This window comes from Melozone crissalis, unplaced genomic scaffold (genome assembly GCF_028551555.1).
Source record: "Melozone crissalis strain CALT ecotype California unplaced genomic scaffold, PUWL_Pcris_2 ptg000046l_1, whole genome shotgun sequence".
Classification (NCBI taxonomy): domain Eukaryota; kingdom Metazoa; phylum Chordata; class Aves; order Passeriformes; family Passerellidae; genus Melozone; species Melozone crissalis.
The window spans coordinates 1,724,926-1,743,621 of record NW_026535824.1 but is presented as its reverse complement, the minus strand read 5'-3'; the positions used below and the strand labels follow the sequence as shown (position 1 = coordinate 1,743,621).

Here is an 18,696-nt window from a genome sequence, read left to right as displayed (position 1 = left end):
CAGGCTGAGGACAGAGTTGCTGGACAGCAGCCAGGCAGAAAGAGACCTGCAGGGACTGATGGACAGCAGGTTGGACAGGAGGCAGCAGTGTGCCCAGGTGGCCAAGAAGGCCAATGGCTCCTGTCCTGGATGAGGAATGGTGTGGCCTCCAGGAGCAGAGCTGCTGTGCCAGCACTGATCTGCCCCCTGCTCTGCACACAGACATTGCTGCTGCAGCTCCAGAGAAGGCAGCCAAAGTGCATCTCTGCAGAAAACTTTGCTGGGAGATCCTTTAGTTCCTTTAATGCCACTGAGAGCGCAACCACTCATTGACATAGTCTTGGACCACAGGGAAGGCGGAGAGAAACAAAATGAGAAATGGCACAAACAATGACATTTCTATGTGGACAAGATAAAAAAATTAAAATAAAGGGAACCCCTCCCTCCACAATTAAACAAACAAGAAGTATCAAAGATGACTTTTATTACAAGTGATTTTCAGAAATTTGGCAGCAGTTTAATGTTTCTGAAAGCATCCAGCCATTAGTGTCCTCACAGCAGCCTTGAGCTCCTGATTCCTCAGGCTGTAGATGAGGGGGTTCAGGGCTGGAGTCACCACCGAGTACAGAACTGACAGGGCCAGATCCGGGGATGGGGAGGACATGGAGGGGGGCTTCAGGTAGGCAAAAAAGCCAGTGCTGATGAACAGGGAGACCACAGCCAGGTGAGGGAGGCAGGTGGAAAAGGCTTTGTGCCGTCCCTGCTCAGAGGGGATCCTCAGCACAGCCCTGAAGATCTCCACATAGGAGAAAATAATAAACACAAAACAACCAAAATTTAAACACACACTAACAGCAAGAAGCCCCAGTTCCCTGAGGTTGGAGTGTGAGCAGGAGAGCTTGAGGATCTGTGGGATTTCACAGAAGAACTGGCCCAGGGCATTGCCATGGCACAGGGGCAGGGAAAATGTATTGGCTGTGTGCATGAGAGCAGTTAGAAAGGCACTGGCCCAGGCAGCTGCTGCCATGTGGGCACAAGCTCTGCTGCCCAGGAGGGTCCCGTAGTGCAGGGGTTTGCAGATGGACACGTAGCGGTCGTAGCACATGATGGTCAGAAGGTAAAAATCTGCTGAAATGAAAAACATAAAGAAAAATACCTGAGCAGCACATCCTGAGTAGGAGATATCCCTGGCGTCCCAGAGGAAATTGTGCATGGCTTTGGGGACAGTGGTGCAGATGGAGCCCAGGTCAGTGAGGGCCAGGTTGAGCAGGAAGAAGAACATGGGCGTGTGCAGGTGGTGGCCGCAGGCTATGGCGCTGATGATGAGGCCGTTGCCCAGGAGGGCAGCCAGGGAGATGCCAAGCAAGAGGCAGAAGTGCAGGAGCTGCAGCTGCCGCGTGTCTGCCAATGCCAGCAGGAGGAAGTGGCTGATGGAGCTGCTGTTGGACATTTGCTGTGCCTTGGCATGGGGATCTGTAAGAAAAGCAATCATGGAATAGGTTGTAGGAGGACACAGTATGGGTAATGTAGAATGTAATCTCTTCCCCCAACAAGTTGCAGCTGCACCCTACTACTAAAGATGAGAAACAGGCTGGATGATAACAGGCAACACCTGTAACCAATAAGAACTAGTGGTATAAAAGAGAAGTGACTGGAGTCCGATGGTTGCTGCAAGGACCAAGAACAGTCAGTGCTTAGAGGAGGTATGAAACTCTGAGGGTATGAAATCCTTGCACAATAATGATAAGAGAACTCTTGATATACAAGACAATGTAAGACAACAGAACTCTTAATCTCTGAGACAACATATAATGATAATTGAACTGTTGTAATATATAAGACAACAATAGGTGGGTTTGGAGAGGACTTGAAATATCCCAGCACAGCCTTGGGGGAACTTTCCCCCCTTCTGCCTGCCCAGGGCTCTGCTGCCTGGAGCTGTCCATGCCAGCAGCTGCTTCCCTGTGCCCAGAGCTGGGCCCTGCCAGTGCTGCCAGGGCCCAGCCCAGCCCTGGGGGCTCAGCTCTGCCCTGCAGACCCCTCCCACCTCTGGCACTGCCCAGGAGCAGCTCTGGCTCTGCAGGCTCCGATGGTAATGTCAGAGTGACCCTGAGGAGGCAGAAAAAGTGACACTGATGCAGCCTCTAGGGGGTCCTGTGTTGATTGCTGTTGCTGCCTGGTTTACTCAGATTGGGAGATTATTTTTATATTTCACAACCTGAAATGAGAGATGAATATGTATGTTCAATTTCTAACTCAGAGCAGTAGATAAAAAAGCAGGATTTTCCCTTTTATGCAGCCCCTGTTTCAATATGCTCCCTGTGTAATCTAGTTGGAAGTGCTGTGGCCTTAAATGCCATCCTTGAAGCAGTCCTGAACAATGCAGCATCCTCACCACACAAGGAGAACACGTCCAAGCCTTACCAGCTGTCTCCTCCCACCCAGATCTTGTCCCCCAGTGCCAGGAGCAGCTGCCAGGGCTGGCTGAGAGCAGTCCCTGGCAGGCAGCAGAATCTCTGTCCCAGCACAGCACCCTGGGCTGCAGGACCCTGCTCTGCAGGACAGCCCTGGGCACCCCTGGCTGCTCTGCACAAGAGACAATCAGAGAATGTACTCACAGGGTCTGTAGGCATTGGGATGTTCCAGCTTTAGGACATGGCTCCAGGTGCTGCAGCTGCATTGTCCTGCAGCCAGAGGTTCCTGTGCCAGGGGCTGGCAGCGATTCTGCCCCAGGCACTTCTCAGCACCTTCCCAGCCCTGACTGATTGAAGCTCTCTCTGCCTCTGTGCTGTGCCTGGGGTGGCTGCAGGCAGTGCCCCAGCCCTGCTGGGCTGGCAGAAGAGCTGCTCATCAAGAGAAATGTGCTTTTGAAGCTCTTCTTGGTTACCGGGAGCTGCCTCTGTGCCAGGAGCCCAGCCCAGCTCAGCAGCACAGACACAGCACAAGGACTGTAATGAGCCTGTGGGGCTTTGTGCTCAGGCCCTGAACATCAGTCCCTGAGAGGGAGCTGAAGAAACCTCTCCAGAACTCCAAGTCAGAACCCAACTCCAAAGTTTCTTGGACTTGTAATGGGTCCCAGTGAGGGACACAACTGAAAAAGTGTCCCCAGGTCCCAAGCAGAGCAGAGAACTGGAGGCAGTGATGACAGGTGGGGAAAAAGAGAAGCCAAGTCTTGGTGCCCTGGGGCACAGCAGGGTCTGTGCCACCAAGGGCTGTGAGGAGACACCTTGTCCTGAGGCCCTGGGGCCTCCTGGCACAGCCCCAGCCAGGCTGGGCACTGGCAGCCCCTTGTCCTGCCCTCAGCATCCCCCCCTTAGCCCACATCCCAGTGGCCTCAAGGATCTGCTGGAAGGAGTCCCTGGGGAGCCTTGCTCAGGAATGGCTCCGGGGGCTCCTTAATGCTCCCTGCAGGGACTGCAGGTTTTTCAAAGGACTTTGAGTTTGGCTTTTGCCTTGGAGTCTCTGAGAGGTTTGTGCAATCATGGCCTCCAATTATCTGCTGTAATAAGTCCCTTGAGAGGCTTTGTCAGTAACAACACTCAGTGGGGCTCATTAATGCTTCAGAGTACTTCAGTTATTTTTGGTACTTGGTGTTTCCATTTTGATAAAGACTCCATTAGATTTTTGTGCAACCATGGCCCCAATTATCTGCTTTAACGAGTCCCTTGAGAGCTCTGTACTGACACTCAGTGGTGCTCATTAATACTTTGAGGTACTCACGGTTTTTAGGGTACTTTGGAATTTCCTTTCTACACTGAGTCTCTCAGAAATTTTTTTGCCATCCTGGTCTCCAATTCTCTCCTCCAAGGAGTCCATGAGGAGCCTGTGTTAGGATGGATCTCAGTGAGACCCATTGGTGCCTTGAGACACTTTGGGGTTTTCCACTGACTTTGACTCCTGGAAAGGTTTGTGCGATCTCCCGTCAGGCCCAGGGTTCCAGGGCTCAGCTCCAAATGCACCACAGGGCTCATTAGGATCAAGCAAGTCCTGACAAACCATGGCTCTGCCTTGATTTCTCTCTGGTCTGGAGCAGTTCATCAGGAAGATTTCCTTTTACAGTTATGGAGAAATATTTCAAGGAGCTTCTGAGAAATATGCAATCCTATCTTAAAGGGTGTCTTTTATTGCTGTTCTTACTATAAAAGAGGTGATTGCATCATCCTTTGATTGATGTTGATCCAGGGTCTCTCCTAAGGAGGTCTGGCCAGGTCAGTGAAGTTGTACCTAGGAGCTGACCCAGTGTGGACAACCTTGCCCCAAATTCCCCAACCCATGAGAGAAATTATTTTTACTTTCAAAAATTTAAATTGTTTATTGAGACCTCATGAAAATACAACAAAAACTGAATAAAGAAAAGGATACAATGCTGGGAGCAAAAATTCAGTCACTGTGTGCTCATCTACAAAATGGATATTCTGTCTTTTACACCTCTAGCCCCTCCCAAAGTCTTGTGAATCGATTCCTTGTTCACTCTCCAGTGGTGGAGATCACTGTCTAACACCTTGATTGGAGGTCAGGTGCTGCAACAGTAAGAAGCTGACCCTCCTAAATGCCCCAACTACTGAGGCCATCCTGTGATAACAATGCAAGGGGGAGGGGAAGGATAACTATACATCTACAAAACTTCTCTTAACATATATATTTAATATTCACCCCTTAACTGTGAAAATCAACCATGGAATTACACATCTATAACAAGCCCCCATTTTCTTTTTCTATAAGTCATTTTGTGCGAACAGTTAGGTAAAAAATTTTCTGTCTCTCTTGAATGAGTCATACCAGCATCTGTTGATGTGGGCAAGGACAGTGGGAACAGCAGAAAAAACCTCAGGTTTTCCTTAGACACACTTATTTGGAATGAACAAAAGGGCATCACAGAGGTCCAGTATGGCTTTGACTCCCATCTACAATGCATATGTGCCTGATACCCATAGTTGGTGTTTCTTAGGGGTGAGTACAGAGGCCAACTCAGTCTTGCCTTCCAATTTCTGTTGAATTAAAAGACAACTGAGGAATGATAGAGGTCTGGTATGGCCTTTTGTCCCTACCTTACCATGCCTATGGGGTTCCTACCCACAGCAGGTCTATGGAGCCTTCTTGGTAGCAAGCAAAGGGGCCAACTTGGTCATGCCCTCCTTCCTTTGTCTTATTTTCTTAAGGAAGCTGTCCCACTGCCTTTGACAGTCCCTTGTGTACTTCTCCTCAACAGATGCTGGTAAATCTCTGCTTGAGAGTCAATCTTGTTTCACCCAGCCTGGATGTTATAGTCCACTCTTTGGGTTCCTCTCCTGGGCCTTTGACTCTGTTGGCATGAGTCCATCCCCGCTCTGCAGTTTGCACGGCTGATTCAGTGGTGAGCAGTACCTGAAAGGGACCTTCCCACTGAGGAGTTAGAGGCTGATCTCTCCATGGCTTAATCATCACCCAATTCCCAGGATTAAGATTATGGATTCTGAAATCCAGGGTGGTAGTTTGAGGAATTGCCCCTCTATATCTTAGCCTTTATAAGGTTTGTGCTATAGACATCACTTATTTCTTGGCATTGGCTTCCCCTTCCTCATAGGTGGCAGCCTTCTGGGGTGAGGTCAGGAAGGGTAACCCAAACATCATTTCATAGGGTGACACCCTCAGATCTGACTGGGGTTGAGTTCTAATTCTTAATAAGGCCAAAGGGAGACATTTTATCCTTGACATTTGGGTTTAAATTATTAGCTTAGCTAGAGCTCTTTTAAGAGTTTGATTCATTTTCTCAACCTGACTGGAACTCTGTGGATGCCATGGAGTGTGTAATTCCCATTTTACTCCTAGGGACTGAACAACTTTCTGCAATATCTTTGATGTGAAATGAGTTCCTCAGTCTGAATCAATCTTGTTTGCCATCCCATATCAGGGAATGATTGATTCTAGAAGTGTTTTACTCACAACATTGGCATTGAATTTCATAGTGGGTACCACCTCTACCCAATGAGTCACGTGATCTACTATCGCTGGCAAAAACTTCCACTGTTGTACCTGGGGAAGCTCAGTAAAGGCTACTTGGATGTTTTGGAAGGGCCATAAGGCTAATTCTTGCTCTCCTCTGGGTGTTTCCCTCATTATTTTTTATTAACTTGTTGACATATCACACACTGTTCAGTTACTTGCTTAGCTATTCTGAAAATTCCTTTGCATCCCAAATCCCTTAAAAATTGATCACTTAGCACTTGGGTACTCCAGTGTGTTGTTCCATGTATGCCTTCTAGCATTTTCCTGGAAAAGGGTTTATTCAATATTTGCTTCCCATCTGCTAATCTCCACTTCCCTTTATCTTTCTTTGCTTCTATTTTGAGAAATTCTTCCTCTTCTGTCCCACTGAATACAGGGACTTTTTGCATTTCTCTCATGGGTGTTAACACTATTATTAGTTTTTCTGTCGCTGATTCAGTGGCATTTTTAGCTTCTAAATTGGCTAAATTGTTCCCTTGCTCCCCTTTTTGATGTCCTTCAACATATACCCCCACTACTTCTCTGGCAATTGGACGGTTTCTAACTCTTCTCAGACAAATTTTTTGTGAATCAGTCCCTTTCCCTTTGAATTTAATAGCCCCCTCCCTTCCCAAATTTTTCCAAATATATGCACTATTCCAAAAGTGCATTTTCAGTCTGTATATATTGTTCCCCTTTTCTATGCTAATATATCCAGAGCTTGTTTTAGGGCATACAACTCAATGCCTGGGCTGACCAGTTGGAAAGTAACTTTATCTTTTCTATGGCTACCAACCCTTCATGCACTATAGCGTACCCTGATAACCTGTGCCCCTTTATTACCTGTGAAGATCCATTGATGTACAATCGTTTTCCACCTTGGAGTGGTTGATCTGTTACGTCCTCTCTTACTCTAGTTTGATAGTTTATAACCTCTAGGCAATTATGTATTAGTGCCTCATCTGGTTCTCCATACAAAAACGGGGCAGGGTTGAGTTGGTTACTCACAATTAGCTCTAAACCATTATCTATTAAGATGGCTTCATACTTTAGCATTTGGGAATCAGTGAGCCATTTGTCAGCCTTTTGGCTCAGGATACTTGTTACTGAGTCTGGGACATATATCTTCAATTTTCCCCCAAAAGGTTAATTTTTTGCTTTCTGCTATGAGTAGGGCAGTCACTGCCACACCTGAATGCAGGTTGGCCACCCCTGGCTGACAGGCTCTAGTAATTATGATACATAGGCCAGTGGCTTCCTGGATCCTCCTCAGTCCTGGGCTAACACTCCATGTGTTACCTCTTTTTCTATATCCACAGACAGATAGAAGGGTTTGTCTAAGGCAAGAAGACTCAGGGCTGGTGCACTAACTAATTTTTGCTTCAAAGCTTCAAACTTTTGTTCATCGTCTTTTTCCCACCTAATCTCTTCAATTAACTTTTCATACAAGAACCAGATGGCCTGCGTGTATCCTCCAATCCATAGCCTACAATATCCCAACAGGCCTAAAAACCTTCTGACTTCTCTCTTAGTTTTTGGTGGGAGTGAGACTATCCCTGTAATTCTCTCAGGGTTCAGCCGCCAGCTCCCTTGGAGCTGGGTATATCACAAATCCTGGGTATATTACTTCTCTTTCTACAAATTCGAGTTTCCCTTTTGATACCTGAAGTCCTTGGCCCCCCAGAAAATTTAACAACATTATGGTGGATTCCCAAACTTCTTTTTCTTCCTGTCCTGAGAAAAGCAAATAATTTACATATTGGATGAACTTTATCTCAGGTTTAATGGAGAAGAGTTGCGTTACTTCTCCTAGCGCTTGACCAAAGAGGTTTGGGGATTCAGAAAACCCTTGGGGTAACCCAGTCCACCGAAGCTGTTGCTTCCTCCCAGAATCAGGGTCCTCCCATTCAAAAGCAAAGACTACCCACTTTTCTCTGCCAGTGGGTATGCCCAAAAAGCATCTTTTAGGTCTATCATGCTAAACCACTGGCATGTTACTTAGGTGTGTATAGGGATTAGGCACTACTGGGTATCAATTCACTGGTTTTTTGTTCACTTCTCTCAAATCTTAGACAAACCTGTAAGTCCCATTTGACTTCTTTACTGGTAATATGGGTGTATTATGGGGGGACATACATGGTTCTAAGGTCCTGTCCTCAAGTAGGTCCTGGATCAGCGGCTGTAGTCCTCGTCTCCCCTCCAGGGAGAGTAGATATTGTCATAGCTGAACTGGATGATGCTCATTAGTTATTTTTATTACTATAGGTTTCATGTTCAATTTACCTCAGTTTTTTGGTTTTGCCCAAACCATCTCTTGAGTTTTCTCCTCATTTTCTTCCGTTAATTGGAGAAGCTTAACTACCATTTTCCCTTTCTCTGGGAGCACTCCAGAGAATGTCAAAATGCACCTGTAAATCCTTTCCTAATAAATTTCACCCTGCTTCTGGAACTAATAGAACATCCCCAATTCATATTTTATTTGTTCCTCCAAACTTTGTTTGCTTTATAACTGAGGCTTTGAAACTTTCCCCTTGTTAATGTTTGAAAAGACAGGTGTCAGCTAATCAAGGCAGGAGCTACCCCTGAAATGGAAAATGTAAACCCCCTCCCTCCAAATTGTTATAATTTTGAAATTGAGGGAGCTCTCAGGCACAGATATGGGAGCAGGAAATAACAGTTCTTTACTAGGGAAGAAAATTAAACAAATAAACAATGCAGTACACTAGAACAACATTGACAGAGTCACAACTCAACCTGACACCCTGTGGGTCAGGATGTTGGTAGCAGTCCAATTAGAAATGTGGCTGCAGTCCTCCTGGAGTGTCAGGTGTGGTTCTGTTGGAGCAGGAGGTCCTGTAGAAAAGGATGTATTCTTCCTCTGAAGATCCAGTGGGAGAAAAGGCAGCTGCTGTTCCTCTGGGGAATCCAGTGGAGAAAGCTGTTCTGGTATTCCAGAATCTCCAGATTATATCTGGGTAGCAATGCTTGGCTCCTCCCTCTGGGCGGAGCATCTCACAGTCAGATATTAGAGTTCTTATCAGTCATGCAGTGACATTCAATAGCCCATTATCAGCAGATGCCCCTCCCAAGGGAGAAGTGATTGTGATCAGTCAGAGAGAGAGATAAGGAAAACTGCCCACTTGACAAGACAACTGCCATACAGATGGTAATAGAATACATCTTGCCTTCAATCTGGAACAACCCCAGAGCCATCAGCCCATCCCTGCTGGTTATGTGATGAGGCCTCCAAATCCCATCTTGGGAGATTTTTGGTTCCTCTCCAAAGTCTGTGAAAATGGAAAAATGTAGTCAAAGGCATTTACTCGCAAATCTTGCAGTGACAGGCTCAATATCTCTAAATTGAATGAGGGTGGATTTACATTTGCTAGAAAGAAGAAATATTTTACAATTATGAGAGTGGCACAAAATGGCAACCGTTTTTCCAGAGAATTGGAAGCCCCATCACAGGAATTGTCCAAGAGCAGGAGCTTTGTGCAGCCTGACCCAAGGGAACCCTCTCATCCCCTTGGACAGAATTCCTGTTTTGTGGTTCTCTGATGTCCTGGGTGCCCCCACAACGCTTCTGGCCAGAATGTCTGCTGAGGGCAGCCAGGCTGCTGCAGGGGCAGTGACCTCATAGCCATCACCATGGCAGCCCTGTCCCCTGGGCCTGGCTCTGCCCTTTCCTCTGCCCCTGCCTTGTCTCTGCTGGCATGAAGAGTTTTGTCATTAATATCTTGTCCCCAAGGTGCTGGGGCCAATGGCTTTCCAGTCAGGCTCCTGGAGCAGAAGTGGCTTTTCAGAGCCCAGCCAGGAATGAGCCCTGAGGCAGCAGCTCTGCAGTGGTGGCCACCAGGCCGGGCTGCCAAGGGAGGCTTCCAGCCATGGCCTGCAAGCAGCTGCTACTGCCAATGTGCCTTTGGTGCCTCAGGCTCTCCCTGGCCCAGCTCCCAGCATAGCACTCTGCCCTTGTGTCCGAGCCCTTCCCTGTGCTGGGGCTGGCCTGGGGCTTTTCCTGCAGCGGGACCTGCCCTGCTCATGGCACAGGAAAGGCAGTTCCTGCTGGAGCAGGAGGCTCTGCCTGCAATGGGCTGCAGCAATTCCAGCAAGGCCCTGTTGACTTCAAAATTGCCCACGGCACGATATTCTAATAATTGTTATAGCTCCTGATCTGTGGAATAAATAACTGTGCTAGTGATCTTTCCATCTGATCATGATGAGAATAAGCTAGAGACATATTTATATAAATTATTCGGGTATTCTATCATTGATTCTGCAGGACAAATTGTGTAAAATTTGAATTCCACCTGTTCAATCTTTTATACCTTTGACAAATTCTGGGGCTGGGATTGGATCCAGCCACTCCCAGTCTCCTCTCTTAAAAGGAATTTCAGAAGTCTAGGGGCTCTTCAGGGGTTTGAGGAACCATGATGGCTACTGGGTGTCATTTCTTCACCTCATGACTCAGCAGGAGTTTCTCCAATAAAGAAATAAAGCTTTTGCCTGAAGCTCCCACTGTGCCCATGACAGGAACCCCTGTGAGTGTCTGGGGCATCCCGGCTCTTTGGCAGCCTGGGGACTCCTGGGATGTCACCGTGGAGACGCTGTGAGTGCCTGTGACAGACCAGTGCCTTTGCCGCCTAAGGTGCCCTGGGATGTCACTATGGAATGGCTTTGACTGCCTCTGACCCCACGGCTCTTTACCATCTCCAAAAAGCCCTGGGAGGTCTCCATGGAACCCCTGTCTGTGCCTGTGACATTCCAGCTCTGGAACAGCCTGGAGACTCTTGGAAAGTCCCCATGGAACCCCTCTGAGGGCCTGTGAAAAATCTGATCCTTAGCAGGCAACCATCACCAGCCCCGTGTTGCTATGGTCAGTCCCTTGGCAGCTCCATAGAGACCCCATGCCAGGGGTGGTTGCCATGGACACCAGCTCAGCCCTGCAGCCAGAGCTGTTGCATGGCAACCATTGGCAGCCCCATCCCCAGGCTCATGGGATCCCAGAACCACAGAATTGGCTGAGCTGGGAAGGACCCATCAGGATCCTCCAGTCCAACTGCTGGCCCTGCACAGGACACCCCAACAATGCCAGGCTGGGCCTGGCAGCGCTGTCCAAACGCTGCTGCAGCTCCGAGAGCCCTGGAGCTGGGACCCTTCCCTGGGGAGCCTGGGCAGGGCCTCAGCAGCCTCTGGGCAAAAACCTTTTCCTGACATCCAACCTGAGCCTGCCCCAATTCAGCTGCAGCCGTTCCCTCCACTCCTGTCCCTGGGCACCCAAGGGAAGAGGTTCCCACAGCCCCAGGCAGGGACCCGCTCCCAAGGCTGTTGCCATGGCCACCAGGGCTGGGACCAGCTGGGATGTTCGGTTTCCATGGGCTGAGGTTCAGGAATGGGATTCCCCAATTTCCTGCTCCTGCTAAAACCACGCTGCCCTCGCTGCCCTCCCACCCCCAATGGAAAGCACAAAAGGCAAAGATCCCAGGCTGGGATAAGAACAATTTATTTGGAACAGCAGCAAGATAAGGAACAAAGAAGAACAGAAATAATACTGGTAACAGAAGGGATTAAATAAAGGGAAAACTACAACATAACAGACTGTCTATTCCTGGACACAATTTTCCACTGCCTGGAAAGGACACCCTTCTTCTCAGGAGAGAGAGAGAGACAGAGAGAGAGAGAGAGTCCCTTTCCTGCCCCAGGCAATTTCCTGAGGTGGGAGAGAATATAATGACATGGTCATGCCATGACCCTCATGTGTTTTTTTCAGAGCCACATCATGTCCATTGGCAGGGGCAGGAAAAGGTACAAGTGTTTTCCCAGACTGGATCATGGGGAATATGGATCACCAGGGCTCTGCTTAACATGGGTCCTCCATGGGGGTTGAAGCTGGAGCAGTGCACGAAGCTCATCCTGCACTTGGGGCATTGGCAGAGATTACTTTACTAGTGCCTCCTTTGGTGACTGGTCAAGTGAGAGCTCCGGGCGAAGCTCTTCCCACACTGGGGACACTTGTAGGGCCTCTCCCCAGTGTGGATGCGCCGGTGTCTGATGAGGTTGGACTTTTGCATGAAGCCCTTCCCACAGTAAGGGCAGAGGAAAGGCCTCTCCTTGGTGTGAATCCGCTGGTGCAGGAGGAGATGGTAGCTGGTCCAAAACCTCTTCCCACACTCAGGACACTCGTAGGGCCTCTCCCCAGTGTGGATGCGTTGGTGGGTCACAAGGTTGGATCTGTAGCTGAAGCCCTTCCCACATTCTCCACACTCGTAGGGCCATTCCCCGGTGTGGATCATCTGGTGGCAGATCAGGCTGCTGCTCTGCCTGAAGCTCTTCCCACACTCCAAGCACTTGTGAGGCTTCTCCCCATCATGAAGCTGCTCCTGGGCCATCAGCTCCAAGAACTTGCTGAAGCTCTGTCCACCTTCGTGGCTCTGGGTAAGTCTTTCCTCCTCAGAGCAGCCTGGGCAGGGTTTGGAGCCCCTCTTCCTGCAAGATCTCTGGGGATTTTCCTCCCCATTAGAATTCTGCACTATGGAGTCACTCAAAACAGCCTCTTCCATGAGGTTCTGCCAAGGAGATTTTTCCTCCCTGGTCTCCATCATCAGCTTTTTGTTTGGGGAAGGAAGGGCAAGGAGAAGATGGGATTTGCCTCCATTCCAGAAGGAAGGGGAAGGAGATTCCCCCAGTGCATCCCCGGCAGGACGGTCTTGGCACCAAGGTTGTCCTGCAGCCGCGGGCTGCGCTGGGCTGGGAGATGGAGCAGGAGAGAGGGAGAAAGGGGCACTGACTTCCTCCTCACCTGCCTGGGTATCCCAAGGCTCCTTCCTCTTCCTCTCAGCCTCCTCCTCCATCCAATCAATGTTTGGGAATGGGAAATCCTGTTCTGGGAAGAAAACAAAGGGTGCGCACATTGTCTTTTGTTCCGGGATCTGTGCTGGGCTGGGAGATGGAGCAGGAGAGAGGGGGAAAGGGGCACTGACTTCCTCCTCACCTGCCTGGGTATCCCAAGGCTCCTTCCTTTTCCTCAAAGCCTCCTCCTCCATCCAATCAAGATTTGGGAATGGGAAATCCTGTTCTGGGAAGAAAACAAAGGGTGCGCACATTGTCTTTTGTTCTGGTTTGAAGGCAAACCAGGGGGAGAGTCTAAGTCAGAGTTACAATTTAAGAAGAAAATTTACATCAGGGCAATGATACAGAAACACTGCCTTAAACTGACAGAGTCAGGATATAACCTGACACCCTGTTGGTCAGCATGGTGGCAGCAGTCCCATTAAATGGTGGCTGCAGTCCTGTTGGAGTGATCAACGTGATTCTGTCCAAGAATTGATGCTGTAGAAGGGTCTGGTCTTCCTCTGAAGGTCCACTGGTGGTTATGGAGCTCTTGTCCTCTGGGAACCCAGTAGGCAAGGTGCTGCTGGTGTTGCCAGCCTCATCTTATATCCAGGTAGGAATTCTTGGATCCTCCCCCTGGGCGGAGCACCCCACAATGGGATGATGGAATTTTATCAGTCCTGCAGTGACACTCAATGGCCCATTAGCAGAAGATGTCTCCCCTGGAGGGCGTTATCAGGGGTGAGTCATGGAAGAGATAAAGAACACTGCCCTGCCTTTTTATAGCAGTTGATGAAGATGGGGATTGAAAACATGCATTTGGTTACATCTTGCATGGCAACCTGAAACAGTGGGGTAACCCCTGCTCGGGGGGTGAATAACCCTCCCCTTACCCAAACAGGCTCAGGTGTAAAACCCCCACCCCGGGAAGGGCACACACACAGGGGACAATGCCACACTTGGCTCCATCCAGAGGAGGTCTCTGTCCCTTGCTCTCTCCCCCTTCTGTCTTTCTTTCCATCTTTCTCTCTACCTCACATTTACTGTTCAATAAAATCCATTTTGGATTTGGTCTCGTTAGCACCTTAATTGGGGCAGAGGAATCTCTGTAACAATTTTCTTAACCAGATTGTGACATTGTTTTGGCACAGTGAGTTTAGGCACTGTTCTCTGACTCCAAGTGCCTTTGACCACAGCATGGTTCCCTTCTCTGAGGAGGTTATGGTTCTTTCTGGAAGAACTCTTGGAAACTTGGAAGGACTTGGAAACAGTCCCTCCTTCCTCCTGGGGAACTTATGGGAGAAATGATGAAGAAAATGGCTGTTCTGACTGACCAGTGAAAAAGAAAATATTTTGTTGTCCTTCCTTGAAAAGGGTTCTCGGGGCAGTCTCTGTCTCTCTCAGCCCAGGGAATGCTTGGAGCTCTCTGTCCCTTCACCCTGGGGGATACTTGGGGGGTCTCCATCCCTCTGGCCCCAGGCAATGCCTGTGCAGGGCTGGGGACCAGGGGCTCTGTGTCTCTCTCACCGCTGAGGGTGCTCAGGGCTGGGGGGGCTCTCCCACCTTCTCACACCTGGGGAAGTCAGGGCAGTCTCTGTCCCTCTCAGCACTGGTGTGACCCCACCCAAACATCATCGGGGTCAGAGGGACAGAGACACCCCCAAAGCCCCAGAAGGGCTGAACCTGGGATTTGGTTTGGGGTTGAGGATTTAGGAAGGGGCTAGAATTGGGGCTGGGGTTGGAGTTGGGGCCGAGATTTGGATTAGAGCTGGGATTGGGGTTAAGACTACGCATGGGATTGGCTTTAGGGCTGGGGTTGGGATTGGGTCTGGGGCTAGACAAGTCTGGCACTGGGATGAAATTAAATACAGAACTGTGAGTGTGTCTAAACATGGAGTGAGATTGAGACCAGGATCAGGGTCAGGTTTGGGACTGAGCTCACCCAGAGCGGGACAGAGGGGATGTCACTGCAGAATGTCCTTGGCATCATCCCAGCCCTCCTCAGGCACATCCAAACATGAGGGACGGCTGGGTGCTCCAAGATCCAGGTGCTCCCACGCTGCCCCTCAATACCAGGTGAGCATTCCCTGAGGGCAGCCCTGACTGTAACCTCTGGGGCTCTGCGATCAGCCCTCACATCCCTGTGGGAGCAGCTGCAGACAGGATGGGAGATTCCTCTGGGCACTGGACAAAATAAACTTGGCAGAAATCAAACCTGACTCTGCATAAATCGCTTTGATGAATACTTGTTTTTCCCACAAGTCATATGTGATGAAAACACAAATAAATTGCAAACATGAATAAACCAAAAATAGAAGCAATTTTGTGGCAATTCCAAGTTTGATCAGTTCCTGCACAGCTCCAGCTCAGCTGCTGGTAGGTTCCAATAAGAGCAAAGTAGAAATTCTGCCCAATACAGATTATGAAAAGGAAGGGAAAGCTCTGTGTAGCTGTCACAAAGCTGACAGGGATGAAGAGAAAAATGATTCTCACATTTGGCAAAGCCCCCACCCAAGCCTGTGAATTCAGAAGTTATCCTGGAATTTAGCTACTTGAGTGGGGGTTCTTGTGGGACTTTCGCAGCCTTGTGTTCCTCATCGTGGGGTGAATGAACCTTGTCAGTCTGGCTGGTAGCATTTCCTCCCTTTCCTCCAGTGATTTTAACAAACTTTTCAAGGAAGGACAACAAAATATTTTCTTTTTCACTGGCCACCTCTAACAGCCATTTTCCTCATCAGTTCTCCCATAAGGTGCTCAGAGGAAGCTGTGTCCAAGTTTCCAAGAGTTCCTCCAGAAAGAACCATAACCTCCTCAGAGGAGGGAGCCATGCTGTTGTCAAAGGCACTTGGGGTCAGACAACGGTGCCCTGAACACACTATGGCAAAATAATGTTGCAATCTGCTTAAGAAAATTGTTGGAGAAATTCCTCTGCCCCAATTAAGATACTAACAAGACCAAATCCAAGGTGGATTTTATTGAACAGTAAATGTGAGGTAGAGAGAGAGTTGGAAAGAATGAGAAAAGGGGGGAGAGTAAGGGAGTGACAAGGGACAGAGACCTCACATGGAGCAGGGCCAAGTGTGACATTGTCCCCTGTGTGTGTGCCCTTCCCGGGGTGGGGGTTTTACACCTGAGCCAGTTTGGATAAGGGGGGTGGTGTTCACCCCCCGAGCAGGGATTACCCCACTGCTTCAGGTTGCCATGCAAGATGTAACCAAATGCATGTTTTCAATCCCCACCTTCATCAACTGCTATAAGCAGGTGGGGCAGTGTTCTTTATCTCTTCCATGACTCAGCACTGATAACGCCCTCCAGGGGAGACATCTTCTGCTGATGGGCCATTGAGTGTCACTGCAGGACTGATAAAATTCCATCATCCCATTGTGGGGTGCTCCGCCCAGGGGGAGGATCCAAGAATTCCTACCTGGATATAAGATGAGGCTGGCAACACCAGCAGCACCTTGCCTACTGGGTTCCCAGAGGACAAGAGCTCCATAACCACCAGTGGACCTTCAGAGGAAGACCAGACCCTTCTACAGCATCAATTCTTGGACAGAATCACGTTGATCACTCCAACAGGACTGCAGCCACCATTTAATGGGACTGCTGCCACCATGCTGACCAACAGGGTGTCAGGTTATATCCTGACTCTGTCAGTTTAAGGCAGTGTTTCTGTATCATTGCCTTGATCTAAATTTTTTTTTTTAATTGGAATTCTGACTTAGACTCTCCCCCTGGTTTGCCTTCAATCCGGTACAAAATTTAGTGTGCTTATTTCTTGTTTTCTTCCCAAAACAGAATTTCCCATTCCTAAAACTTAGCCAGATGGAGGGAGAGACTGCAAGGACAAGGAAGATGCCCCAGGACACCCAGGGAGGTGAGGAGGAAGTCAGTGCCCCTTTCCCCCTCTCTCCTGCTCCATCTCCCAGCCCAGCACGGCCCCCAGCTACAGGACAATCCTGCTGCCAAAGCCGTCCTTCCGGGGATGCACTGAGGGGATCTCCTTCCCTTTCCCTCTGGCATGGGGGCAAATCCCATCCTCTCCTTGTGCTTCCTCCCCCAGAGAAGGAGCTGAGGATGGAGACCAGCAAGGACAAATCCCCACAGAAGAACCTCGTGGAAGAGGCCGTTTTGAGCAGCTCCATGACACAGGAATTCAATGGGGAGGATAATCTCCGGAGATTCCACAGGAAGAGAGGCTCAAAACCCAGCCCAGGGTGCGCTGAGGAGGAAAGACCCACCCTGAGTCAGGAAGGTGAACAGAGCTTCAGCCAGAGCACAGAGCTGGTGGTTCGTGAGCAGCTTCATGATCGGGAGAAGCCCCACAAGCGCTCAGAGTGTGGGAAGAGCTTCAGGCAGAGCAGCACCCTGATCAGCCACCAGATGATCCACACCAGGGAATGGGCCTACGAGTGTGGGGAATGTGGGAAGGGCTTCAGTTACAGGTCCACCCTTGTGACCCACCAACGCATCCACACCGGGGAGAGGCCCTACGAGTGTCCCGAGTGCCAGAAGAGCTTTCGGACCAGCTCCGATCTCCTCAGGCACCAGCTTATTCACAATGGGGAGAGGCCTTTCTGCTGCCCTGAGTGTGGGAAGGGCTTCATGCGCAAGTCCCACCTCATCAGGCACCAACGCATCCACACTGGGGAGAGGCCCTACGAGTGCCCCACGTGTGGGAAGAGGTTTCAGACCAGCTCAAATCGCCGTCTGCATGAGCGGATTCACACAGAGGGGAGGCCCTTCCGCTGCCCGGACTGTGGGAAGGGATTCAAGCATAAGTTCACCCTCATCAGGCACCAGCGCATCCACACAGGGAAGAGGCCCTCTGAGTGTCCCCAGTGTGGGATGAGTTTCACCCAGAGCTCTGCCTTGACCAGTCACCAATGGAAGCACTGGTAAGAGACGTTCTATCAGTGCCCCAACAGCAGAAGAGCTTCATGCCCAGCTCCGGCATCATCCCTCATTGGAGGACCCATATTGGAAAGAGCCCTGGTGATCCATGTTCCCTGTGATCCATGCTAGGAAGACACCTGTACCTTTTCCTGCCCCTGCCAATGACATGATGTGGGATGGAAGAACATGAGGGTCTGGCCATGGCCCTGTCATGACATTCACTCCTACCTCAGGTCATTGCCAAGGGCAGGAAAGGGACTCTTTCTCACCCCAGGGAGAAGGGTGTCCTTTGCAGACAGGAAGAAATACATTGCCGTGAAGAGCCAATTGTTGATGTTTTAGTTTTCTCTGCAAATAGTTTTACTTATCCCTTCTGTTATCAATATTGTTTTTGTTCCTGTTTGTTCCTTATCTCATTGCTGTTCCCAATAAATGGTTCTTATCCCAGCTTAGGATCTTTGCCTTTTGTGCTTTCAATGGGAGGCAGGAGGGCAGCAAGGGCAGCATGGTTTTAGCAAGAGCAGGAAATTGGGGTATCCCATTCCTGAACCCCGGCCCATGGAAACCGAGCATCCCAGCTGGTCCCAGCCCTGGTGGCCATGGCAACAGCCTTGGGAGCGAGTCCCTGGCTGGGGCTGTGGGAACCTCTTCCCTCTGGTGCCCAGGGACGGGAGTGGAGGGAACGGCTGCAGCTGAGTCGGGGCAGGCTCAGGTTGGATGTCAGGAAAAGGTTTTTGCCCAGAGGCTGCTGGGGCCCTGCCCAGGCTCCCCAGGGAAGGGTCCCAGCTCCAGGGCTCTCTGAGCTGCAGTAGCGTTTGGACAGCGCTGCCGGGCCCAGGCTGGCATTGTTGGGGTGTCCTGTGCAGGGCCAGCAGCTGGACTGGAGGATCCTGATGGGTCCCTCCCAGCTCAGCCAATTCTGTGGTTCTGGGATCCCATGAGCCTGGGGATGGGGCTGCCAATGGTTGCCATGGCAACAGGCTGTGGCTGCAGGCCTGAGCTGGTGTCCATGGCAACCACCCCTGGCAT

General features: G+C 49.9%; 2 protein-coding genes across 2 annotated transcripts in view; one reads left to right on the top strand and one right to left on the bottom strand.

Annotated features, from left to right (window-relative positions):
• Nucleotides 1-280: 280 nt before the first annotated feature.
• LOC128943451 (olfactory receptor 14J1-like) lies at nt 281-1,048 on the bottom strand (the record flags this gene model as incomplete). The annotated part of the gene is made up of 2 exons (XM_054286394.1): nt 281-289; nt 587-1,048. Coding segments are annotated over 2 exons (471 nt in total), but the record flags the coding sequence as incomplete, so codon positions are not given.
• A 3,818-nt stretch (nt 1,049-4,866) lies between these two features.
• LOC128943450 (serine/threonine-protein kinase pim-1-like) overlaps nt 4,867-18,696 on the top strand; it is a gene marked incomplete at its 3' end in the record, with an annotated part of 171,675 nt that continues 157,845 nt past the window's right edge. Inside the window, exon 1 of the mRNA XM_054286393.1 lies at nt 4,867-4,929. Within this exon, the coding sequence (XP_054142368.1) occupies nt 4,867-4,929 (63 nt within the window). The remainder of the gene's footprint in view (nt 4,930-18,696) is intronic.